At 39.4% G+C, this 26869-nt stretch overlaps 1 protein-coding gene across 9 annotated transcripts in view; it reads right to left on the bottom strand.

Annotated features, from left to right (window-relative positions):
• Positions 1 to 26869, bottom strand: part of EPB41 (erythrocyte membrane protein band 4.1) — a 184530-nt gene that overhangs the window by 61341 nt on the left and 96320 nt on the right. For all 9 annotated transcript variants that reach the window (XM_058677883.1, XM_058677903.1, XM_058677886.1 and 6 more), the window contains 6 exons: positions 23679 to 23754; positions 19850 to 20068; positions 13209 to 13296; positions 10478 to 10630; positions 8285 to 8382; positions 5618 to 5790 (listed from right to left, as the gene is read on the bottom strand). In XM_058677883.1, the coding sequence (XP_058533866.1) occupies positions 5618 to 5790; positions 8285 to 8382; positions 10478 to 10630; positions 13209 to 13296; positions 19850 to 20068; positions 23679 to 23754 (807 nt within the window). The remainder of the gene's footprint in view (positions 1 to 5617; positions 5791 to 8284; positions 8383 to 10477; positions 10631 to 13208; positions 13297 to 19849; positions 20069 to 23678; positions 23755 to 26869) is intronic.

The following is a 26869-nucleotide window of genomic DNA, read 5'->3' as shown; positions in this document are numbered from 1 at the left end:
GAAGATCTTCCATCTGATGTTTCACTCCCGAAGTGAGCGCACTGGCCAGTACTGTGCCTATCCAAACCCAGGAACCAGGAGCCAGGAGCCAGGAGCCAGGAGCCAGGAACTTCTTCCTCTGGGTCTCCCACACGGGTGCAGATTCCCAAGGCTTTGGGGCATCCTCGGCTGCTTTTCCAGGCCACAAGCAGGGAGCTGGATGGGAAGTGGAGCTGCCGGGATTAGAACTGCAGTCCATATGGGATTCCAGAGCGTTCAAGGCGAGGACTTTAGCCATTAGGCCACCACGCCGGGCCCAATAGTGATTACTTTTTATGATGTTCTGGGTCTTTAGTTCTGTTAACACATTGTTAGCTATTATAAGATCTGATGCTAACATATAGAATATTTGACTTTAAAAATTCAGTATCTCCTTTCTGAAGGTCTCTAGACAAAGAAAAATTCTGGTAGTAGTACTCTTAAAGACCATTAATTTCAATATTATAATGTTCCTGGCTAATGCCAACTGAAGCTTAGGTATACACTAGAGCATTAAACAGTTAGCCTCAAAACCATCATATGCAGTAGAGAAACAAACTCAACCTCCAGCTTCTATAATTTCTGCTAATCTGTAGCACAGGTGTAGAAGGTATGCAACGGATTTGTAGCTCCATTGTCAGAGGGCTGCCTACAAAAATTCTGTGGAACTTGAAAAACAACAATAAATAAATGCCAGCTGATGCTCAGTTCCTTACCAGACAGATGAGCTCTCCAAGAATGAGCGTTGGATGTGTTTTGTTTTAAAGCTCCAATGACGGTAAGGATGTATTCCCCGGGCCAGAACCGCTGTAAACACTATTCCCTGAAGGGGTGACCCACCTGGTTGTGTTACTCTAGTAAGTTACATAACTTCTTCTGTGTGTGCTCCAGTTTCCACTTGAGTAAAATAAAAAATCCTAAATGCTTATTCTTGATCACTAGATTGCTAATATGTGGAAATAGCTTTAAAATAAAAAAGTATAACAGAGCCGAAAAGTCCTTGTTATCATTATTGATTACCCTGGGAGCTGAGAGAGTTCTGGCTCCTGAGCTGGAGAAGCAGGTGCTCTGAATGCCAGACACAACAGAAGAGAAGGAGGAATGCTCAACTGTTTCATTACAGTGAGGCTCCTTACAAAGCATTCTTATAGAAAAGGTTTTGGGCCAGTGCTATAGTAAGGCTGAATTAGTCTCTGCCTACAGCGCCTGCATCAAGGCTTGGCTGTTCCACCTCTGATCCAACTTCCTGCTAAGGTGCCTGAGAAAGCAGCAGAGGACAGCCCAAGTGCTTGGGTCCCTGCACCTATGTGGGAAAACTGGAAGAAGCTATCTCAGCCCAGGCTTCAGACCGATCCAGCTCTGGGAATTATGGCCATTTGAGGAGTGATTGAGTGGACAGAAGACCTCTCCCTCTTTCTCTCTCTCTGTAACTTTGCCTTTCAAATAAATAAAACCTTTAAAAAACACAATGAACCCATGGTGGGAGGGTGTGGGGAGGGGTAGGGAGAACCCAAGTACCTATGAAACTGTGTCACATAATACAACGTAATTAATGAATTAAAAAAAAATCACAATGAACATATCTATTTCAATAAATTAGATAAAGAACTGTTCAACGCAGAGGTAGGCATGTATGCAGTATAGTGGCTAAGCCACTAGATAGGTTGCTCATTTTCTACCCCGGGGTGCCTGGGTTCACTGCTTGGCTCTTGCTCCTGATTTCAGTTTCCTGCCATGCTGACCCTGGGAGATGGCAGGGACTGCTCAAAATGGTGAGTTCCTGCCACCCATGTGGGAGATATGGAATGAGGTCAGGTTCCCATTTGCTGCTGTTGTGATGGAATGAATCAGTAGTGGGAGCTCCCTGTGAGCTGTCTTGCTCTCTCATAAATAAATAAATAAAAACGGTTAAAAAAAAAAGCAACAGGGGTATGAAATGGTATGAATGACATTTAAAAAATGCACATTAGTAAATAAGAAAACCAAAATTTGGTTCTTTAAAAGATTAACAATATAGGGCCCGGCACAATAGTCTAGCCGCTAAAGTCCTTGTCCTGAACATGCAGGGATCCCATAAGGGTACCGGTTCTAATCCCGGCAGCCCTACTTCCCATCCAGGTCCCTGCTAGTGGCCTGGGAAAGCAGTGGAGGATGGTCCAAGGCCTTGAGACCTTGCACCCGCATGGCAGACCCAGAGGAAGTTCAGGGTTCCTGGCTTTGGATTGGCGCAGCTCTGGCCATTGGGGCCACTTGCGGAATTAATCAAAGAACAGAAGATCTTCCTCTCTGCCTCTCTTGCTCTTTGTATATTTGACTTTCCAATAAAAAATAAATAAATCTTAAAAAAAAAAAAACTAATAGGGCCCGGTGGCGTGGCCTAGCAGCTAAAGTCCTCGCCTTGAAAGCCCCGGGATCCCATATGGGCGCCGGTTCTAATCCCGGCAGCTCCACTTCCCATCCAGCTCCCTGCTTGTGGCCTGGGAAAGCAGTGGAGGATGGCCCAAAGCCTTGGGACCCTGCACCCACGCGCACCGGCCTGTTGTGGCTCACTTGGGGAGTGAAACATCGGATGGAAGATCTCTGTCTCTCCTCCTCTCTGTATATCCGGCTTTCCAATAATAATAAATCTTTAAAACAAACAAACAAACAAACAAACAAACAAAAACTAATAATAGAATTCTAGCAAGACTGTTTAAGGGAAAAAAGAAATAATTTACCAATATTACGCATGCAAACAGGGCATTGCTATGGATGTTACAAACAAGATACCCAGCTTTCAGTCAATAACATTTTTGTCAATGAAAATTCAGATGGAACAAAGAATTCCTAGAAAAGCACAATTTATCAAAACTGAAGAAATAACTAGAAATCTTAGTAACCTCTTATCTCATAAACATTAAATCTGAAAGTAAAGAATTTTCTCATAAAGGGATCTTCCAAACACTAAAAAAGAAATTACACCAATGTTACCTAAACTATTGTAGCTTACGTAGGCTGAGGCATTGACAACAATATTAGAAGAAAGGAAAATTATGATCCACCTCTCTTCATTGCAAAAAAATCTCAAAATTCTACATATATAACAAACACATTATGGGGGTTGGCAAGGTGGTACAGCATGCTAATTCTCCACTCTGTGGCTCTCCCATTCCATTTGGACATCAGTTCGTGTCCCAGCTGCTCCACTTAAATCCAGCTCTCTGCTCATGGCCTGGGAAAATAGCAGAGACAAAGCAGCGGACAATGGCTCAAGTCATTAGGCCCCTGGCACTCATGTGGGAGACTCTGGCTCTTGGCTTTGAATCGGCCCAGCCCTAGCCACTGCAGCTATTTAGGCAGTGAACCACAGGATGAAAGACCTTCCTGTCTCTCTCTCTGTAATTGTGCCTTTCATAAAAACAAATCTTTTAAAAAATATACAAAAAGTGTGGAACCAAGGGAATATACTTATAAAAACAAAGTAATCTTTATCTCCATCTCATTCCAAATGTAAAAGTAAATTCTAGATAAACTGATGATCCTAACATAAGACAAACAATAAGGTTCTAGAAAACATCAGAGTATCTTCATGATCATGGGCAGGCAAAAAATTTTTTTTTAAACAAAACTTCTCCTTTTCTCACAACAAAGGAACAAAATTGGTAAACTGGGACTATGTTAAAAATAGAATTTCCATTAATCAGAAGATACCATTAAGAAAACGCAAATACAAGTCATAGAATGGGAGAATATACTGATTATATATATATATATATATCTGACTAAAGATTTATATCCAAAATGTATTAACACTCCAACAAGTCAGTAAGACAAGCAACTCAGCCGATACATGAGCAAAACATCTGAAAAGGTATAGAACGTGTACATATCATTATTCAGAAACAATGGCCTAGACTTTCTGTATCTCCAATTCCACTCTTCTTTTAGATTTTCTCATTCCATTAAATGATGACGCTTAAGAATAACACTTAAGTATATTCCCTTTACCGATTTTAATATTTATTAGCAATCAGCCCTACCTCCAAGATGTTAGCAATACCTGATCACTTTCACTCTGTTTGTTGACATACTGAAAGACAAGCTGTAGTCACCTATCACCCTGCAACAGCCTTTACTTCTGCTTTTATTCTCACTTTAGTGGCATATACTCAGACTGAACTTTTTAAAAAAACTGGGTGTCTGGGCAGGAGTTTGGCCTACAGGCCAAGCTTCCTGTCTGGACACCTGAGGGTGGCTGATGCCAGCTTCCTGATAATGCAGAGATGGTGGTAACGGCTCTAGAGTCTGGGCTCCTGCCAACTATGCGGAAGACCTCGACTGAATTCCTGGCTGCTGCCCTCTGTAGGATATTGTAGCCATCTGGGGAACAAACCAGCAGGTGGACACTCTGTCTAACCTGCTTCCTTAATCTTTCAAGTAAATTAACAACAACAAAAACTGTAATCTAAAGTAAAATTAAAATTGGAAATGTTTTAATGTTTTATTTTATTACTTTATCATTTTATGTATTTAAAAGAGTTACAGAGAGAGGATGAGATAGAGAGCAAAAGATATTTCATCCACTGGTTCATTTTCTAAATGGTTATAACAAACAGGTTGAAATGAGGCCAAAGCCAGGAGCCTGGAACTCCACACAGGTCTCCCACACAGCTGACGGGGACCCATCTTCCACTGTTTTCCTAGGCACATTAGCCAGGAGCTGGATTGGAAGTGGATCAACCAGAACTCAAACTGGTAACCCATGTGGGATGCCAGCTTTGCAAACAGTAGCTTAACCCACTATGCCACAATGACAGCCTCTTACATGTAATACTTACACATTTATAAGAGGTATAATACAATATTTTAACACATATATACACTGCAGTTCAAACCATCAACCTTAGCATTCATGAGTTACGTTCTTAAGGTTACTTATTTTTTCTGTCCCTCAGGTTTTGCATTCATAACATAAAGAAGTAGAATCTTTTCTTCTTTCTTACTAGAAAAACAAATACTTACATTTAAATGATTATCACTTCTAATTCTAGTGCTGTTCGATCCATACCACCTAGCAGTGTTCTAGTCATTACCCTCTCCAATCCTCACTTCTCCTTTTTCCTTAAGATAATTCCACTAAACTAGATATTTAATCAAATTCCTTTCATTTCTCCACTAACATTCTTTAACTTGGTTTATTTTTTTTTTAAAGATTTATTTATTTTATTGCAAAGTCAGATATACACAGAGGAGGAGAGACAGAGAGGAAGATCTTCCGTCCGATGATTCACTCCCCAAGTGAGCCGCAATGGCCGGTGCGCGCCAATCCGATGCCGGGAACCTGGAACCTCTTCCAGGTCTCCCACACGGATGCAGGGTCCCAAATGTTTGGGCTGTCCTTGACTGCTTTCCCAGGCCACAAGCAGGGAGCTGGATGGGAAGTGGAGCTGCCGGGATTAGAACCGGCGCCCATATGGGATCCCGGGACTTTCAAGGCGAGGACTTTAGCTGCTAGGCCACACCGCCGGGCCCAACTTGGTTTACTTTTAGATAACTGTACATCTTCTAACTCTCTCTAGTGAGTGAGGGTGACAAGAAATTATTAATATTCAGTACAAACCTCCATCAAGGCTGCGGGAGGCCCGTTTGCTTGCTGTGCGCTCAAAGTGTGGGGCAGGCCTGTCAATGAGGGCACTGGCTTGCCTGGTCTGAGCCTGAGTCCGGCCACTGTATCGAAATTTGGATCCTAGAGCAAGAAATTTGCTTTTGGGAAGGGTGTCTGTTGATGTCAGTCTGGAAGAAAAAACATCATAATCACCATGTATTATATACACACCATCTCATTATCCCAAGACTGTAATATTAAAAAAAAAAATGTTTCCTCATTCTCTAGGCTTCCTTACAGTTAATAAGAGTTCTAATCAATCATTATTTTTGTCATTTCTCATTTTAATTTACTTGGTAACCTATATTAATAATATCATTTATATCTTTATAGATAGGGCCTATAGTTTTCAGGATGCTTTTATAGCACCGTAATATTTTCATTATTGCACCCCTGTAATATTTTCTTTATTTCATTGATACAGGAAACTGAACCTCAAGTAAGAAACTGGTTGCTTAAGGTGCCATAGCTGCTAAAAGACTGGGCAGCAAACAGGCACAAAAGCTCAATGCTCTTTTCCATTCTACTAGTATGACTGTTGCGTCAAACGTTCTCCAAGCTCAACTAATGCTTAGCAAACTGTTTAATAGGCTATTTGGAGTATTTCAGCTCAATTAAGAACCCCATCTTCTGATTTATTCATCTTTATGTTTCTATTTCTGGCATTGTGTCTGGCACCCAAATGTTTGTTGGCACCCAATGAATGTTGAATAAACAAATAAATGATTATATCAACTATTACTAAAAAGAGATAAATATTTTCTCATTGGAATAGTTAATTATAATTCAACAAACATGTACTTTCTTCCATGTAAGCCATTATGGCTTAACAGGGCCTCTTATTTCCATGAAACGAATTTAAATAGGCTATCCTAACCTAGCTGCAGCTGAAATTGATACTACAGACATCAAACAATCAAAATCTTTTTACTCTTCCTTTTCCTTTTTAAAAACTCTATTTTCTTGGTTTGATTTTTTTTTTCAGGTTTTAGAAAGTGAAGGTAAATACATTTATTTTTGTAAACCTGTTTTAGTTCCGTCAAACAATAATTGTTCTGAATTTTTCTGAGCCTGACCAGACCATTGATTATATTCTTTTGCTTATAGCCTTGTTTCTCATTCTTAATAAAATAATTGTTCTTTGAAAATTCTTGGTTTGATTTTAAAGAGGAAGATAATGAATGTATGAAAAGGCATTAATGCTAATAACTAAGATTCCTTAATCAGAAAAAAAGTACTGTCATATTTCATTCAGGAATGAGAACTGACACATTATTTTCTATAACTTTTCTTCCTGCTTACTGCACTACAGTAATTGAGTATGATACAAAAATGCAAATGGATGAAAAATATGTAATATGTAATAAGTAATACCTCTCTCCCTAATCTCTTCCCTTTCACAATGAGTCAAGTTTGAATAAAATTACATGTGGCTTGAGGTTTGCTTCAGAATAATAATCTGGGAAGTAGGAAGAAGGGATAAGGATATAAGATATATATAAGGGGTAAGGATATGAGATAAGGTCGTCCTTGGGCTGCTGACCATTGGAGTCAGGTATAGATACAAAGGGAGTTCATTACACTGTAGCTACTTATAACACCTTCTGTAATAAAGAAATTTTCTTGAAAAGTCAAGCTGACATTAGCTACCCAGACAATAATTCCTCTTCTAAGGTCTTTGCTAGACTGCATATCCCATTAGGTAGAGGCTAGAATTATTACATGCTAAATTCCCAATGACTAGCACAGTGCCTTACACAAAGGGCACACATTCATAAAATGCTTAATAACTGAGGACAAGGGGTTAACACTGTGGACTCAAAAGTAGAGGAAATGACACTTCTGATTATCTGGTAACTGGGCTTCAAAGATGGCTCTGTGGGGTCAATTAGAGCCAAGACAAAGATGAACTTCACCTCTTGAACCTGTAGGATAAAAGTCCCAGAAAATCAGCAGAGCATTGCTTACAGGAATTCCATGTGGAGCTGGGTGAGGATAACCTTCTAAACAGGACTGATTTTAGCAACAGCTAGGGCAGTCAAAGAGTCCTTTGTAAGGATAAATTCCTGTTCCTCACCTCTTCTAAAAGAGAAAGGTACTTTGAAAATTGAAGCATCTAGGACTGAATCAACTGGCTAATTCTCTGCCTGCAAGCCCTGGCATCCCACATGGGCGCCAGCTGCCGCTCAACTTCTGATCCAGCTCTCTGCTTATGGCCTGGGAAAGGAGTGGAGGATGGCCCAAGTGCTTGAGTCCCTGCCCCCATGTGAGAGACCCTGAAGAAGCTCCTGGCTTCTGCCTTCCAATCAGTGCAACTCAGGCTACTGAGGCCATTTGGGGGAGGATGGATCCACAGATGGAAGAGCTTTTTCTCTGTCTCTCCTTCTCTGTAAATCTGCCTTGCCAATAAAAAACAAATATATACTAAAAAAAAAAAAAAGAAGCATCCGCTTTCAACCTAAAGAGATAGAACTGAATTAATTTGATCTTGCTTAAGATATTCTCAACGGAACTATTTAAATAAGAGTGCCAGTCATACAATAAAAGGGAATTTCAATAGCAGGCTTAAAATAGATATAAGCATGAATAGTTTATCCTTGAAAAATATTTAAATGAGAATACCTGAAAAATGTGTGATGCTCTACACAGACTTTCCACAATTTCTTAGCTGCTCGATAGCTGGGAAGTTTGAACCCAATGGTACTTTCATACTGTTCTTGCTGCAAAAGCACAAACAAACATGGAGCAGGAAGCATTACTCAACTATGATGACACAGTATCAGAGAAATATGGTGCCACAAGAAGACACCACCATAAACAGAATGAATGCTACATGTGAAAGTGTTTCCTATTTACCACAGAAAATGACTTACTGAGGATAGCTTCTTCTAAAATAAGGCCATGGAATGCATCTTACGTTCCTTATGCACCATATTCAGAAAATCCACACAAACACAGAGTACATTTTTCTGAGATAAAATTAAGTCACCATTTAATTGTTCAGACAGATGTTGCTTTTCTCAAGTCACTATCTGCATTTGGGATACTAAACTGCTCTATGATCAAAGAGCAAGATGTACTAATCACTAGAATTTTCTGGCTCCATATAGACTCTTAAAATAATTGACATTTATTTATGTCTATTGTGTATAACTTTTTGGTATGCACTATGGAAAGGCTAAACTGAGCTAATTAACATAAATTACTTCATATGTTTTTTTTGGTGGTGGAAACACTTAAGATTTAGTCTATCAAATTGGAAGAATAATACACACTATTCTTAACTATTGTCACCGTGTTGCACAATATTTCTTGTGCACAATATTACCCTGATTCTTGAATTACTGTTTTCTCTTGGATTGATTGTTATTTGATTAGAACGTCCCAGAAGCACATCGTGGGCTGCCAGGGCTACTAGAAACACTGTCCCATTAGTCTTGTTCCTTTTCGGCTCTATTTTCAGATTACGTTGCAAGATGAAAAGGAAACACATATTTATTTCATCAAGTTCCTGTATCATTGTGACAGTATCTATGCATTTTTACAAATGAGCAAGTCCAGAAGAGTTCTTCATTTACTCTCACAGCTCTGAAATGACAGAATTTCCTTCTCTCCCATGTGCCACACGACCTTTAAATCACCTGCTACAGACATCGCTACTCCTCTCAAAGACCCTCCTGTTGCAGGACTGCCTTCTTCGGTAGGAATCCTGCAATTCTAGGACACGTTAAATTGACATTAATAGAAGCTAAGGACTTGTACTGTCATATTTATTAATTCGTGAATGTATGTGTGTATTTTCTGCTTATCTACATTAAAATGTTAAAATTGTTGAGGGATGAGACTCTTTTTAATTGTTATATTTCACATTCCTAGACTACGGCTTGGTACAGGAAAGTCCTTCAATAAATATTTGTTGAATAAATGACTCTTGGCTTTGATTGCTCTCTGCACAGGAAAATAATTATGGCACAAAATAAATGCTGCAGTGATAATCTCTACTTAAGATGTTCAAGGCTGAGCACCCAGAATTTCAAGACTTAAATCCTGAGCCATTTTTCACCAGCAGATGGTGATATACACACACTAAAAGCCACCTGACTGACGTCAGTATGTATTCTTCCTGTTTAGAGCTTTTAACAGCGTTTATCCCATTTCATCTCCAAAACAGTTTTGGCAGAGTTACTTCATCTGAATGATAAAGAAAATGAGCTTCAGATCTGCTTAGCACCTTCTGCTTAGTAAGTAGCAGAGAAGGAGCTAGAGGGCTTTAAAAAAAGTGATTCCTACTCAAGCATTCTGTTGTGTTACATTTGGCCTCCAAATTGGCCAGTATTATTATATCCTTAAATTTGACTTTCAACTAATAACTGAGCTATCATACAAAATCATAAACACCCAATTGTATTAAAAATCTATACTTTGATCCTAGAATACTAAAATTATATAAATAAAACATTTAAATGAATTTTAATTTTATGAGTAAGATAGGGGGTTGTTGGTACAAAACAGCAGTAAATCAACTCCTCTCAAATTCAGTGCTTCTCAATTTTAAAACATTTTTTTCTAACAAGTTTTCACCTGGAATAAACAATTCTACTTTAGCTTTTGGCAATGCTATGCTGACTTCCAGGAAGAGAAATGTCAAACAATGAGCAGCACCCCAGGAACGATAAATTTAGAAGACAGTATTTCCAGCTCCTGAATAGTTAGCTATACAGATCTCCTAGAAGATGTGGCAAGGAAAACAGGAACACAGATGTTTTAGATATAACTTGTGCTTGGTTTGGGAAGAAAGAAACATCAATTCTGTACCTCTCCAGGACGAATCTTGATGAAAAAGCTGCTACGTTTGTACGAAATCTTCAGCACTTTAGGCCAAGGAAAGCGGTTAATTCTCAGCTTATCCTTGTAAACCAGAAGGCCGCTAGAGCAGACACCTAGGATGATATCTACGCCCTCCAAGTCCTGAAAATGAAAACCATTAGCATTTACTTTAACCAAAGCGCTCAGCACACTACCATTATTAGATAATTTGAAAAAAAAAATCAATAACCTAAAATAGTTACAAAGCATACAATGAAAAGTAAACTTCAACCTGACCATCACATCTGTTTGACTACTATGTTTAAGTGGGCAGACATGATTTCCTGGAGGTCAAGACTTACAGCAATGTATCCTAATACGTATTCTTAAACAATTATAATTCTCTTTATTTTAATGAAAAAGCATAAATTGTCCAGAAAGGAAGATTTAGGAGTTGACTTTTCCTGTAAAAAGTCAATATAAAAGAATCTCAGATTATTATAATAACTGATATTCAATATATCAAATTATCAAAATTATCCCTAAGCCAGGAAGGCATATTAAGGTGAAATGAAGATACAGATTCATGCTTCTTTATTAAAGAATTCTTAGTCTCTACAGATGACTACTTGTTTAGCTAGGCAATCAAATCCAGAGTTAAGTGCTTCTTGGTTACCCTCTCTCAAATTCAGCACAGTAAAACATGCCAGGGCCAACATGGGTTATGCACAAACAACAGAGAAGCAGAAACGACACCCAGCATCGACGACGACATAAATGAGACTTTCCAAGGAGCCCTCTTCAAGGTTTTACAGTCTATGTGTACAACTGTATCTTTTAATTGGATGCTTCAGAGAGGCAATTTGCTTTACATGTGGGAAAGAACATGTCAACTGACTCTTCCATCTATTCCCGAACTAATGCCAGTGTCCAGCAGGAACTGAAAAGCAAAACCTCACAATTTCAGGTCTGGAAATACACCTCACATGATGCCCTGATTTTTCTACTATTTACTTTACAGATTCATAAAAGTTATAACTCCTAGTCCTCTTTGTTCTTAAGAAAAATCACTCACATGCAATGAAATTTTAGTAATAAAATAAATTTAAATAGATTATCTTCAGGACAGGAGAACCCTGAATGTTCTAGTTCAGTTACGCAGATGTGTAGATGTCTTTTCTAAATTCCTATCGAGTGCTATTTTCCTCATCCTGGAACACCTCCAGAGACAGGGAGGTCACTGTCTACTCAAGTATCTCATCCCGTCTTTGAACAGCTCTGTTCAATTTGTCAAATTTAGCTGAACAACATCGTCCCCTGTAGTTTTCACCTCTAGCCTGGATCTTAAGACTCACACTAAAATCTCCCTTTCTTATACCACTCCTTCAAATGTCTGAAGATAGATACTATGTCTTCCTCAAATTTCTCTTTTGTGAGCTCAATATTCCTAATCCCTTTGTTTGTTTCTCACTGGACAGTTTGGAATCCCCTCATCACATATCCCAGTTCATTCCTCTGAATGAACTCCAATCATTCCCTTGAGCCCTTGACCCTCACAACCCATTCAGTCTCAGCAGACATTTCAGATGCTGAAGATGAGAAATCAAGTGAGTTGTCAATGTATATTTTCAAATGCAACTGCTTTTTAGGAAATTAAAATCTGTTTTTTTCTAGGTGCTATATCATTTGATCTTTTTTTAAATTTTTTTTTTAAAGATTTATTATTATTGGAAAGCCGGATATACACAGAGGAGGAGAGACAGAGAGGAAGATCTTCCATCCGATGTTTCACTCCCCAAGTGAGCCGCAACGGGCCGGTGCGTGCCGATCCGATGCCGGGAACCTGGAACCGCTTCCGGGTCTCCCACGCAGGTGCAGGGTCCCAATGCATTGGGCCGTCCTCGACTGCTTTCCCAGGCCACAAGCAGGGAGCTGGATGGGAAGTGGAGCTGCCGGGATTAGAACCGGCGCCCATATGGGATCCCGGGGCTTTCAACGTGAGAACTTTAGCAGCTAGGCCATGCCGCCAGGCCCTATATCATTTGATCTTAAAAGTGGCATAGATGTGAAACTTTATTCTGATGGTGGAATTACTAATGGCTAAATCCAACAGACATTTGATTGACTGAATCAATACACTTAACAATCCTGACAAAAACTACTATCTCTTGAATATTCTGTAGTACTCAGATAAATATTGGTGTGGCACAGGTATTTCCTTAGTCTATTTTCTACTGTTACAACAAAATACACAAGACTGAGCACTTTCTGAAAACAAAACAAAACAAAAAAAAAAGTTTATTTGGTTTATGGTTTGGAGGTTCAGGAGCCTGGAGTTGACATCTGCTTGGCTCTGTGGGATCCTTCTAGCTCCATCACAGCATGAATTGCATCATGGTGGACAAACACCATGCAGAAGAGATTCAGGCAGAGTGCTGGGCTCCCTTAAAACAACCCATTCATGGTTACAGGAACTAACCCAGTCCCAGGAGCTCTACACCAAACACTTCAAAGAGTGGAGCCATCATAACATTATTACCTGCCATTAGACCCCATCTCTTAAAGGTTCCACTGCTTCACAGCATGACCACACTGGGGACTAAGCCCCCAGCAAGGAACCTTTGGTAGTACACTCAGCCCATTTCTAAACCACAGCAGATGAGCTACCAGAAGAACAGACCTGTGTCAAATCACGCATTCATGTGAATGTTAATAAAAGCCAAAGTTAACATTGTTTTACCTTTGCTTTATGAAGATCAACTCCATACATAGACAACTTTTTGGCATTCTCAAGAAATTCCAAATCAGCTTGGGCTGGAGTCATGGACCTTTAGAATAAAAATAAAAAATTCTTCACATGTCGATATTTATGGTAATAACATGTATATTATTTGTGCTTTATATGTACACAAACATGCACATATACCAAAATGTATATAATATATGTCACAGCCATAAAGCAGAATATTATGGAACAGGGCTCCGACTACTACCTGTATTTAAATAATCATAATAGGCTTTAGAAAAGGAGAGAGCTTGGGGAAACCAAAATTCCGGTTAGAAAAAAAAAATTAATTCTATTCAACAATTTCCTTAGAGCTATCTTATCCATCATCAGTTCAGCCCCTCTCTTTCCAACCTTTTTCTTCAACACATATGAACTCCTCCCATTAATTTTCTTGCCAAGGAGATGAACAAATTGAATTCTCTAAGGGCATGGTGCAATTTACAATATCCTCTTAGCTGCCCTTTTCTCTCCCTATGCCTGAATTGAGTTATTATGAAAATTAAACAAGAGGGCAGCTGATGTTACTTAACTTGGACTCTTAATGGGGACAGGCTTGATGAAAAGAACATTTCTGGTAACAGATGGTGTCCTGCCCATTGTTCTAAACAAAATAAATTGGTTAATAGGAGCACATAGATAATGGGGCTGCATTCTGTTACTGTGATGTCTTCATTATGAAGCATATAATGAATTAGATTTGTTTGAAAACAATCAGTCTCACTGAATACTGTGCTGATCTTTCTTTCTCATTTTAAAATGTGCTCACAAGTTATGCTGTACTTGCGGAGGAAGATATGACTCCTAATGCTGCATAATTCAGACCAATCAAATCTTGTTACTTCATAGTAACAATAACATAGCCTTGGTCCCCATAAACGCCAGTTTCCCAAAAGACAGCCTCCATCTATAAAAAGCAGCAGGGGTCTCTTCATATAACAAGGAGTAACCTCTTCCAACCCCATCTGTCTTTACCCTCATTAAAATGAACAAAAGATTCCTTAGAACAAGAACCACAAGAAAAAACGATCCCAGGAAGGGGATGTATTACGATGCAGCCTCCCTGAGTAAACTTCTTGGAACAATCTTTAAAGCATCATACCTGAATTCTGTTTATGAAGAGGGGTCTGCAGCTCAAAACGGACAAAGCAGAATGGGAAAAGCAGCCCCTAGGTAAGTCCATATGCTCTGGTCATTAAAAACATCTCAGGAAACCTCCGTGGTTTTATTTTTTTTTTCCCCATATAGGATATGTAACTTTCTAGTTAAGATTCTCCCAAAGTATTTTGTTTTCTGGTACTCTAATCAACAGGGTGAGTTTGGGGGTCCTGAAACTGGAGTACGGCAAGAGGATTAAAGAGTCTAAAGTTGAAGAAACAGATCCAGGGGATCACATGGTTAGAGGCAGGTTAAGACTCTTAGTGTGAGAGCGCAGACTTAACTTAGGCCTCTAGTCACATGGGCTGGAAATCTGGCTTCTGCATTTGTGAGCGGTGAGCCTGTGTGTCCCTAATTTCCTCTGTGAAGTAAGAATCATAATAATAACTATTTCCAGACACCAGAATAGGCAATGATGTTTGGAAGAGATAGGTGGTGGGCCTTGAATGAATGAATGAATGAATGAGTGAATGAATGTGACTATTAGAATTAAATGAGTCAATGGCTATAAAAAAAACTGCTGTGTAACCTATAAATGTTTATTATTGCAATTTTAGTTTTTTTAGCCCAGTGATCCAATTATATACAGACCACAAAGTAAAATCAAGAGAAATAATTTGTATAAGTTGAATTTTTTAAAGTAAATGTGCATGATGCCTCAGCTGGCTAATCCTCTATCTCTAAGCGCTGGGATCTCATACGAGGTAAGGTTCATGCCCCGGCTGCCCCATTTCCAATCTATTTCCCTGCTGATGGCTTGGGAAAGCAGAGGAGGACGGCTCAAGTCCTTGAGAGCCTGTACCTGCTCCTGGCTCATGGTTTTAGATTGACTCAGCTCCTGTCATTGCAGCCATTTTGTGAGTGAACCAATGGATAGAAGATCTCTTTATGTCTCACCCTGTTTCCCAATCTCAGTAACTGTGACTTTTAAGTGAAGAGTTTAGAGATTTTACAGAGAAGGAGAGATTGAGAGAAGGAGTGCTGGATTGGAAGTAGAGCAGCTGGGAGTGTTGCAAGGTGGAGGAACAGCCTGTTGAACCATCACCCCAGCCCCATAATTCACTATTTGTAAGGACTGCAGCTTAGAAAAGTAGTTAGGGAACTCTGGCACTGGCTAACTCTCACTCACTAAAAAGAGAAGTTATGGGCCAGGCACGGTAGCCTAGCAGCTGAAGTCCTTGCCTTGCATACATTAGGATCCCATGTGGGTGCCAGTTCTAGTCCCTGTAATCCCATTTCCCATCCAATTCCTGGCTCGTGGCCTGGAAAAGCAGTCAAGGATGGCCCAAAGCCCTGGAACCCTGCACCCATGTTGGAGGTCCGAAGGAGACTCCAGGTTCCTGGCTTCGGATTGGCGCAGCTCTGACCATTCCAGCCACTTGGGGAGTGAATCACCAGACAGAAGATCTTCCTCTCTGTCTCTCTTTCTCTCTGTATATCCCACTTTCAAATAAATAAAATAAATTTTTTTAAAAAGAGGGAAGTTATAACCAATTTTCCAAGTATTTATTTATTTTAAGTAAATGGGGTCAAGTAGACCATGAAGTGAGTTTCAGTGTTACTGGATGGCCATTTCATGAAGTGTTCTGCATCTCCTAATTAAGGATCACGATTTCAAATAATTAAATGGGGGACAACTGACAAGTTTACATACCTTACTAATGCCCATAATGGACGGTAATTAATTTTTAAGCTTGATTCACTAACATAAAGTTGTTAATATAGCTTCAAAATCTCTGCCTGGGCAAAGGGCCACTACTAAGGGTTACATGTACAGAGGCCGTCTTCTATGTCTCGAAGGGGCAGGGTGCCATAATCCTGTTCCTTCCAACACATAGTAAACGCTTATGTTCCAGCAGAAGTTCTCCGGGATGGTGCAAACACCATGTTCTTGGACATAAATACTTCACTTGGTTTCCTATGAGAGCTGCCCATCTGTCTGGAAAGGAGAAAGGCAACTCCACGTCAGACTTGTAAATTCTCTAGAATGGACATAGGTCCGTTCCTGTCCACTCCTGCTGAACAGCTGGCAGGACAGCTCCCAGACCACAACTCTGTCCTTCCTGATGCTTCACTCTTCTTGATCACAACTCCTCTAAATTCCAAGACTTTTCAGTTCTAGACTCACATTTGTCATTTGTAAAATCAGAATAAAATCACTATGTTGATAGCAAATACCTGAACATTTTTTTTAGTATACTGTGCTATAAGCACTTTACATCAATTTCATAATTCAACAATTATAAAACTCACATAATCATTTCCACTTTGATAAAAAGAAAACCTAGAGGGCTTAAGGTAACGGAGAGTCATACAGCTATCAATGAAGAGAGTACAAATGCACAATGCCTCAAGGACTAACTCCAGGGTCCACATTTTTCACTGTGGTGCCCTGTCACCTAACCCGGTGACGCCCAGATTTCTGGCCTCAGGACTTCTTTACTCTCTTAATTATTGAAGGCTCCAAAAGCTGTTTCTTCATGTCTATCCATTATTTACTATACTAGCAATTTTAAAGCTACTTTGTAAAAGTTAAAATATTTATTCCTTAAATAACAATAAACTCACTAAATTTTAAGAGTAATAACATCACTTGTGAAAACTAACAATATCATCTCAAAAATGGAATGAATGGTGGTACCGTTTTACATATTTACAAACCTTGTTAATGCATGGCCTTAAAAGAAAGCTGAATTTTCCTAGCTGCTTCTGCATTTAGTCTGTTGCAATATATTAATTTAGTAGTAGTATATGGAAAAACCTGGTCTCACACAGATATACAGCCAGAAAAGGAAGGGTTGAGAATTTAATGTACTATTCTTTGGGGCCAGGCATTCTGCCTGAGGATTGTGTCAGATCAGATTTTCTCGGTTGGATCCCTGGCTCTGATTCCTTCCCCCAGCTTTCTCCTAATGCAAACCCTAGGAGGGTGTGGTGATGACTCAAACAATTGTATTCCTGCCACCCACACAGGAAACTTGGACTACGTTCCCAGCTCCCAGAGAGGGTTTGGTTTTAGCCTTGACCTAGTGGACACTTGAGAGCTAAAGCAGCAGATGAGGTCTTTCTGTCTTGCTTTCTCAGTGCTTTGTTTTGTTTGTTTGTTTGTTGTTGTTTTTTAAGAGTTGGGGTGGGTAGTTAGTTTGTCCCACACTGGAGCTGCAGGGCTCCATTCCCACCTCCGGCTCCTGATCCCACCTCCCTGCCTCCTGGACACTCTGAGAGGCAGTGCTGATGGCTCAGGTGGATTTCTGACATTCATGTGGAAGATCTCGATTCCCAGATTGCAGCCTCGTTCCCTTCCCTCCCTCACAATGTGGGTGAATTAAATTATTTGTGTTGTACATAGCTCAAATGAGAGTGCTGATTTAACTCTTATCTACTCCATGCCTCCAATGTAGTTTCTTACTAATAGACCTAGGAAGCAAGAGATATTGATTCAAGTGCTTGGGTTCTTGCCACCACACGGAGATCCAGATACGGTTCTGAGCTCTCAGCTTCCATCTGACCTACCCCTAGACAATGTGGACATTAGGTCACTGAACCAGAAAATGAAAGATATTCCTCTCTCTGACCTAGACTTTATAATCATGATATTGTAATAAATCTATTATTCTGATTGCTTCTCTCCCATACTTTTGTACTTATGTGCTTCATATATTTTATAAATAAATTTTTATAATCATAATTAGAAAATATAGTACTAAAATATAGTCAAAGATAACACAACATTCTTATGTTACAATCATTAACAGATTTGAAAGTGGTTGTTCAGTGGTCCAAATATCAGAGCACTGGGTTGTACAAGCCAAAAATGAAAAACAAACTGTGGCAGTTTTCTTCATAAACAGTACAACCCCAAATGAGCTGGGTGATCGTCAGAAGTCTATAACTTTGTAGTTTATAGACTTCAAATCCTTACCTTGAGTCTCATGACAAGTAGCCAAACTTATAGGGACAACAGGCACCCAGAACTGGGCCAGAGTCGGGGGCATCTGAGCTAAGCCTTTCTTATTTGAAGCATTCCAATCATTGCAACCTTAATGGTACTTTCCAAGAAATAATTTGGTTCAATGACTAGACAGAATCGTTGTTATCACCATGGCAAACGACGAGACCACTCTTTGAATTTTCTGGAATTTTCCTTGAGCAATGTGACCTTTTAAAAACTGGTAATCTAACTCAGAATATGAACTCAAGGCCAGCATTAGACTTTCACAGTAATAGACTGAGGCAGTTTGTAAAACTCAGCTGCAGCAAATGACTCAAGTAAAAAGGCATGTATGATAGTAAGAAACACGAATTACTCTTGCACTTTAATCATTAGCCAACATTTATGGAATTTGTATTATGTGAAAAATATGGTGACATTCTATCCAGTGTTTTATACACAATATTACCTTTTCCAAACCTAGAAATCACCCTGTATCTTCTTAGGTAATAATGTCTATCAGTCACAGGCAACTTGAGGCTAAGAGATTAGAATTAAGTTACTTAAGGTCGCAAGGCTGGGGCAAAGCAGAGCTAAGATTTCAAGCTCAGACAGCCTATAAACCCTTGCTTCTGATCACTGTGTCATGATACCTCCCTGCCACCACCAACTGATTTCATAAAGAAAAAGTAGCACAATGAATTCAGTATGGACTTTCACAAATATCTTAAGAGGATTCACAGACCTTCTGAAATCTATTCACGTTTGTAGATTTCAAACTAAAACTTCCCTGTCATTAAGATTTCAAGGCACACTATATAGCATAAGTTTAAAATCTAGGGGGAAAAAGTCAAGGTTTGCTCTAGCAGTTAAGCCATCACTTGGGATAACCATATCCCATATCAGAGTGCCTGGTTTGTAGTTCTGCCTCCTCCTGATTCTAGCTTTCTGCTGATGAGTACCTAGGGGAAGTAACAACATAACTAGATAACAACTACAAAATTCAAGTAACCTAGTCCTTGCCACCCCTGAATTCCTGGCTCTTGGCTTCAGTCTAGACTAGCCCCAGCACTGTACACATTTAGGGAGTGAATCACTGATGAGATGAGAGCTCTCCTTCTCTTTCTCTCTCTCTTGTTTATATCTGGTTTATCCATCTCCCTCAAGTTATAAAAATAGGTTTCTTTTTTTTAAATAAAGACCTATTTTTTTTTTAAAGAAAAGGCAACAGCAACAGTATTTATCACCTACTGAGTACCTACTATGTTCCAGACATCATGTTAAGTGTTCTATCTCATCTAGCTTTTATCCCATAATGCAATGCCCATTATTTTGTCAAGAAAATATGTTCCAAGAGTTTAAATGACTCCCCAAAGTTAAACAGTGGAGAGAAGTTCATGTTGACTCTTTCTATGGCACTTCTTAGGCAAACAATGAATCAGCAGAGGGTCAAGGGTTTAAACTTAATGCCAAAGCTACCTAGGACAAACCCTGGAGCCATACTCACCTGTATGATTTATGCAGTTCCATGACCTTCTCTTCAAGTTCCTTGGTCTGATTTGGAGCCAGTTTAAATTCACTGACATAATCCACGCCGTGGAGTTCTGGGTCGTAGTCTCCCAACTCAGACTGGATGGTATAAGAACCTAACAATGCTAAGGTTGCAAAGGAGCATGGCAGACGTCCTGAAACTATGTCCTGGCGAAGCTGAAGACATAAGTAGTATCTATAATCAAAAAAGAAAAGATGTCATCAGGTCAACAGAAACAATGTTAATGATAAAATAGAGAAAATGGAAGAAGGGAGGAGTGTATGGGGAGGGAGAGTGAGAAGAAAAATAAAAAAGATTAATGAAGAGATAATACAGGTTATTAATAATTGTTCAGTGCAGGCAGTGAGCAAATGGTAGTTCATTGTATCATCATCTCTTCCTTTTGGTATGTTTGAAAATTTCCCATAATAAACACAGACAGATATTGTAACTGTGTGAGACTCACAGTGGAATGCAAAAAAGACAAAAGTTGGGAAAGTCTGAAGGAGTTAAAGAAACTCATATTTTGCTCAGTATCACAGATACAGAAATTATCTGAACTAAGCCCCCAAAAGAAGACAAAGAACAAAAATGGGTGAGATTCATTGTCAGATTATAGAAGAGGAGGTAACCTATGGGCTTGACTTGCTCAATGCTAGGTAATAATGAAGACTGTTTGCCTCCCATACAAGTCCTTTCTTTTCTATCACTTGGTTTTGAATGTATAGATACTGTCCTTGATGCATAAAGATGATTCGATGTATAAAGACACATTTTCACCAGGATGTAATCTTTCTGGTGTCTTTTTCCTCCAAGGTGGGCTAAATTGCATGTAATCTTCTATACACTATCAGTCACCTTGTATGACTAACTTTACTAACAGGAATTCAGAGAAGCAGTCAAAATAGGGCAGTTCAACAAACCAACCAAGCAAACGAACATGTACAAAAAACAATCAGGATAATGCTCACAAGGCCCTGATCTTGCTACTTGTTCTGACTGAGTTGACTGATTCAGACTGTTTAAACAGGAAAGTATAATTAAGCCGAAAACACCTATATTAGAATCCTTTTTTTTTAAATCATAAGCTGTTGACTAACATATGCATAAGCAACAGTGTTTGCTATCTATTGCTACCTATAATTAATCGCTGCCTTCTTTTTTAAAGAAAGCAGGCTAAGCCACCATCTGGAATGCCTGCGTTCCATACCAGAGTACCTAACAAAGCTCCCTACTGATGCCCCTGGGAGGCAGCAGATGCTGGTCTACGTACTAGAGTTTCTGCCACTCAGGTGGGATACCCTGATGAAGTTCCTGACTTTCGGCCTCAGGCTGGTCCAGCCCTGGCTGTGGTGGTCATGTGGGAATCAAATCAGGAAATGAAAGATCTTTCTACTCTCTGTCACTCTGTCTTTTAAATATATAAATAAATCTTAAAAAAACAAAACGAAACAAAAGAAAAGCAATGCCAACCAAGTCACAGGAATCTTTTTTTTTTTTAATTGATTTATTTGTTATTCGAAAGGCAGATTTTATAGAGAAAAGTTGAGACAGAAAGATCTTAGTTAATTCATTCCCCAAGTGGCCGCAATGGCTGGAGCTGAGCCAATCCAAAGCCAGGAGCTTCCTCTGGGTTTCCCACATGGCTACAAGATTCCAAGGCTTTGGGCCATCCTTCACTGCCTTTCCAGGTCATAAGCAGGGAGCTGGATGGGAAGTGGAGCAGTCGAGACACTAACTGGCACCCATATGGAATCCCAGTGCATACAAAGCAAGGATTTAGTCACTGAGCCATCTCACCATGCCCAAGCTCACAAAAGTTTTAAAGACACCCTAATGTAGGTAATCAGTAAAGTTTATCAGGGATATTGTTTTGTTTTATATAAAAAGCATGAATGAATAAAGATGAAAAAGTAGCAACTTTGAGACAAATCTCACCCATGAAAATGTAATAAGCAACACATAAATTTCAGGCAGATACTAGACAACAAAGCATGTTTTCCCCTTTATATGCTCTCTAACTGCTATTATTTTTCCATGATATAGCCATGTAGGTATATGGATTCTCTCCATCTTCTTTCCCCACCCTCATCACCATATTTCCTCATATCATTATAACATATTTTTTCAGCAACATCACAAGCCCAATACTATTATTTAAGTGTAGTATGGCCAGATGGTAGAAAATCTAGTATCAAATTGTCAAGGTCTATTTAACATTTTTTTGCCTATTGGATAAATTCCTAGTTGGGATGCCCTCATTCGTATCAGAGTGCCTGGGTTCAAATCCAAGCTCTGCTCCTGACTCCAGCTTCCTGCTAACATACATCCTGGGAGACAGCAGGTGATAACAAATGATTGGGTCCATGCTACTCACACAGGAGATGTGAATTCGGCTGGGCTGCTGCAGAAATTTTGGAAATAAGGAGATAGAAGGTTTCTCTCTGTTTCTGTCTCTTTGTTTTGCAAAGATAATAAAAATCAGAAAAAAATTCGGAAGAAAAATTTAGTCTACTCTTTTATTTGAGAGAGATGAAAATTGAGGTCTAGAGATGAGGTTATAAACTTGTCTGAAAACAGAGTTAACAGCAAAAAAAATTGAAAGCAATTCCTCAACAACTAACAGAACAATTTAACGTTTGCCAAGGACTGTGATGTATGAAGCTCCATGAAAGATGGATATACCATGTACAGTATTACTCTTTATAATATATTGTTTTTCTACTTTTTGGTTAATATTTTTATAGAATTCAATAAAAGCCATTTTCTTAAGAGAAATCAACAGGCTGATTTTAAAGAGCATAAGATAATTTCATAAATTATATGGACTTGGACCTGGTGTGATGGCTCAGTGTCTAAATCCTTGCTGAGATCCCATATGGGTACCAGTTTGTGTCTCCTGGCTGCTCCACTTCCCATCCAGCTCCCTGCTTTTGGCCTTGGAAAGCAGCTGAGGATGGCCCAAAGCCTTGGGACCCTTTCTCTCTGTCTCTCCTCTCTGTAAATATGCCTTTCCAATAAATAAATAAATCTTTATAAAATAAAATCAATTATGTGGACACAAGATTCTGTTATGATGCTCATACACTTGATCATATACTTTAAAAGGGAGATAAGAATCAAAACTGTAACACTGAGACTGTTAGATTTCCTGTTTCCTGTAAGAAGTAACATGGTAGGAAAGGGGTATAAAAAACCCAACAGAAAACATCAAAGGGGCAGGTGTTTGGTATAGTGGTTGTTGGGGCACTCACATCTCCTATCGGATGTAGGGTTTGATGCCCAGGCCCACTTTCTAGTCTAGCTTCCTGATAATGTATTCTTGGAAGACAGCAGGTAACAGCTGCCTTTGGGTCCCTGCCACCTGTGGGCTGAGTCCCAGCTCTCCCTTTGCCTGATCTGTGGGCATTTGGAGAGCAAACCAGTGGATGAGTAGATGGAAAGTCAGTCTCTCTCAGATAAGCAAAATGAATGAACATTTTTAAAAAACACTAGCAAACTCACTTTACCATTATATTTGTGTCACACCCTTTGGAGGGTGATGTGACGTGCAGAAGTCCTGCCAATAACTTGATGCAACACCCACAATAGGCAATACTACTTCCTCAACTGGTTTCTTCCAGGCAAGTCACACAGTTGAAGTTTTTTAGTTCATTATTTGCAAGCCTACTTTGAACTGATGGGAAAATTTCTATCTTAGGTTAATAGTTCATCATTTCTTCTCAAATTTGAATAAGAAAATCTCCAGAGTTTATGGCAATGCAAATTATTATACACTTGACTATCAATTGATAAAATTATTTACCTTGTTATATCTTCAGTTAACTGTGCTGGGTCAGGTGGATAAAACTTCACATTAAATGTGAAGTTCCAAGGAATACCTGTAAAATAAACACAAAAGTTTTATGCTTATGTTTTCTGATCGAAAGATATACTTCTTTTTTTTAAAGAAGTTACAGGGTGGCATTGTGGCACAGCAGGTAAAGTTAACTCTTGCAGCACCAGCAATCACATATAGGTGTTAGGTTGATTCCCAGCTTCTCCACTTCTACTCCAACTCTCTGATAATATTGCTACGAAAGCAGTGGAGGCTAGCCCAAGACCTTGGGCTCCTGCATTCATGTGGGAGACCCAGAAGAAGCACCTGGCTTTGGACTGGCCCAATTCTGGCCTTTGTGGCCATTTGGGGTGTCAACCAATGGATGGATGAACTCTCTCTCTCTCTCTAATTTGGCCTTTCAAATAAATTGATCAATCTTACAGAGATATCACTTTTAATTTTAATGTTTTTTTTCCATCTGATAAGAGTTTTGTTTATAAAGGATTCGAATCACACAGGTAAAATAACATGAAAGAAACCATCCTCCAGGTCAGCTTGTCTGCAATACTGGTTTTCAGAATGTAAAACACTCCTCATACTATGGGATCTCAGAGGTAATGCAGGCCAGTCCCCATGCAGATTTCAGTTACTCTGTATGAATGATTCTAAGATATAACGTTAGCTGGGGGAAAAAACACAAGATTAACAGTATATGGAATTGAACTATATTAAGAATTTTAGAGGTCTAGGCCACATACCACCCTTAACATGCCCTGTATCATCTAATCTAGTAAACTCAGCAGGGTTGGGCCTCGTTAATACTTGAATGGGAGAAATTTGGGTCCAACATTGTGATTGGCATCCCATATAAGTTCTGATTGCTCTAATTCCAAGCTAGCTCCCTGCTAATGGAGTGGAAAAGCAGCCAAGATGGCCCAGGTGATTGGACCCCTCCACCTCCCTGGGAGATCAGGACGGAGTTCCTGTGCCCTGGTTTCTGCTTGGCACAGCCCAGACCATGCAGTCTCCTGGGGAGTGAACTAGAAGATGGAAGATTCTCTGTAACTGTTTTTCAATTAAATAAATAGTTTTCAAAATAAATTGAACAGTGTTTTTTTAAAATTTATTTTTATTGCAAAGTCAGATATACAGAGAGGAGGAGACAGAGGAAGAAACTGGCACCCATATGGGATGCTGGTGCAAGTAGGAGGATGATTAACCCATGAACCATCATGCCAGCTCTTAGTGCTAGTTCTTTTTCATGCTACAGCTATACCTTTAAAAAAAAAACTATGCAGTCTCATTGCAAACTAAATTTAATGTTAAATGCAACAAAGAAACTAAAAATGTAAATGTCTTGGAATTAAAAAAGCAGTAAAGTTTAGCTTTAATGAGTGCCCATTTATAGTACATCATATACATAATTAGTAATACTTGATGGAGAATTCTTAGTAGAGGCAAATATGGTGGCTGGAAAAAAAATTTTTTTTTCATTAAAATTGTTCTACCTTCTACTCAGCAAGAATTTAACATTTCTACTAACAGCACACAACCTGAGTCTGAAAATGAGGAAACAACAGACAAAAGTGATCTGGCCTTTGTCTTTAAAAATAACTGGATTCTTTCCTCCCCTTCTCCTGCCTCTCTCCTGTCTTCCACCCTGCCCCTTCCCCTGCCCTGGCAGCCCCATCCTGCCACCATGGCAGATGGGTCCCTTCTAGTTTTCTCTCCCTCCACCCCAGAAAACAAACAAAAAAACTGGACTATGGTCTGGCATCATGGTATAACGAGTTAACTCACTGCTTGCAGCAGAACGCTGGCTGAGTCCAGGCTGCTCTGCTGGCAATCCAGCTTTCCACAAAGGAGCCTGTGGCAGCAGCAGGTATGGCCCACGTGCTTGGCCACTGACTCCTGCGGTGGAGACCAGGATAGCTTACCTGGCTCCTGGCTTCAGAATGACCCAGCCCCAAACGTTTGGGCAATTTGGGGAGAGAATCAGTGAATTGAAGATCAGAAGATCTCTCGCTTGCTTGTTCACTCCCTGTCATTCTGCCTACATACATATGTGTGTGTTTTAAATAATATATATGTTTATATTATTTTAGTTTGTAAAACTATACTCTTTAAGACAATCAATGTTATGAAACATTTTTAAACCACAGGAAATGTTTGAGAATAAGGAAACTAAAAAGATGCAGTAATTTAAACGCAAAGTATTACCTTAGATTTTCTTTTGCTCTAAAAGATAGCATTAGGGCAACTAACAGGTTTGTTGGCTAAAGTATTATTTCATGTTAATTTCCTGCTTTTGAAAATTATGTTGAGACTACAAGACAATTTAGCCTTAAGATAGATAGATAGATATTATTTAAGGTAGATAAATATTTAGGAGCAAAAGGGTGTTCATGACTACAACTGACATTTTAATAAAGGTAAAATTCATGTAATGTAATATTAACTATTTTAAAGTACAGAATCCAGTTGCATTTAGTATGTTTACAATGTTATACAACCACTACCTCAATCTAATTCCTGAATATATTCCCGATCCCAAAGGAGCTATCATATTCATTAAACACTTTCCATTCTTCCCTCTCCAAGCCACAACAAGCAGTAATTTGCTTTCTCTATGAAGCAAGTCTACTCTGGATGTTTCTGATAAACAGAATCATACAATACTCATATGCAGTCCTTTGCGTATGTCTTTTATTATCTGGTACAACGTTTTTGAGGCTCATCATAAAGTTGCATGTATCAGTACTTCTTTCCTTTCTGTTGTTCAATATACTACGTTCTATTTGTCTAATAAATTATGACCAACATTTGAGTTTGTTTCCACCTTTGTGAACAGTGCTATGCAACTTCACTTTTAGCCTAGTGGCTAAAGTCCTCGCCTTGAATGCGCCGGGATCCCATATGAGAACCAGTTCTAATCCCGACAGCCCTGCTTCCCATCCAGTTCCCTGCTTGTGGCCTGGGAAAGCAGTGGAGGATGGCCCATAGCCTTGGGACCCTGCACCCACATGGGAGATCCGGAAGAAGTTCCTGGCTCCTGGCTTCGGACAGGCTCAGTTCTTGCCATTGTGGCCAATTGGGGAGTGAACTATAGGACAAAAGTTCTTCCGCTCTGTCTCTCTTCCTCTCTCTGTATACCTGCCTTTCCAATACAAAATAAA

The sequence above is a fragment of the Ochotona princeps genome, chromosome 2 (assembly GCF_030435755.1).
Source record: "Ochotona princeps isolate mOchPri1 chromosome 2, mOchPri1.hap1, whole genome shotgun sequence".
Classification (NCBI taxonomy): Eukaryota; Metazoa; Chordata; class Mammalia; order Lagomorpha; family Ochotonidae; genus Ochotona; species Ochotona princeps.
This window is presented reverse-complemented; position numbering and strand designations above follow the sequence as displayed.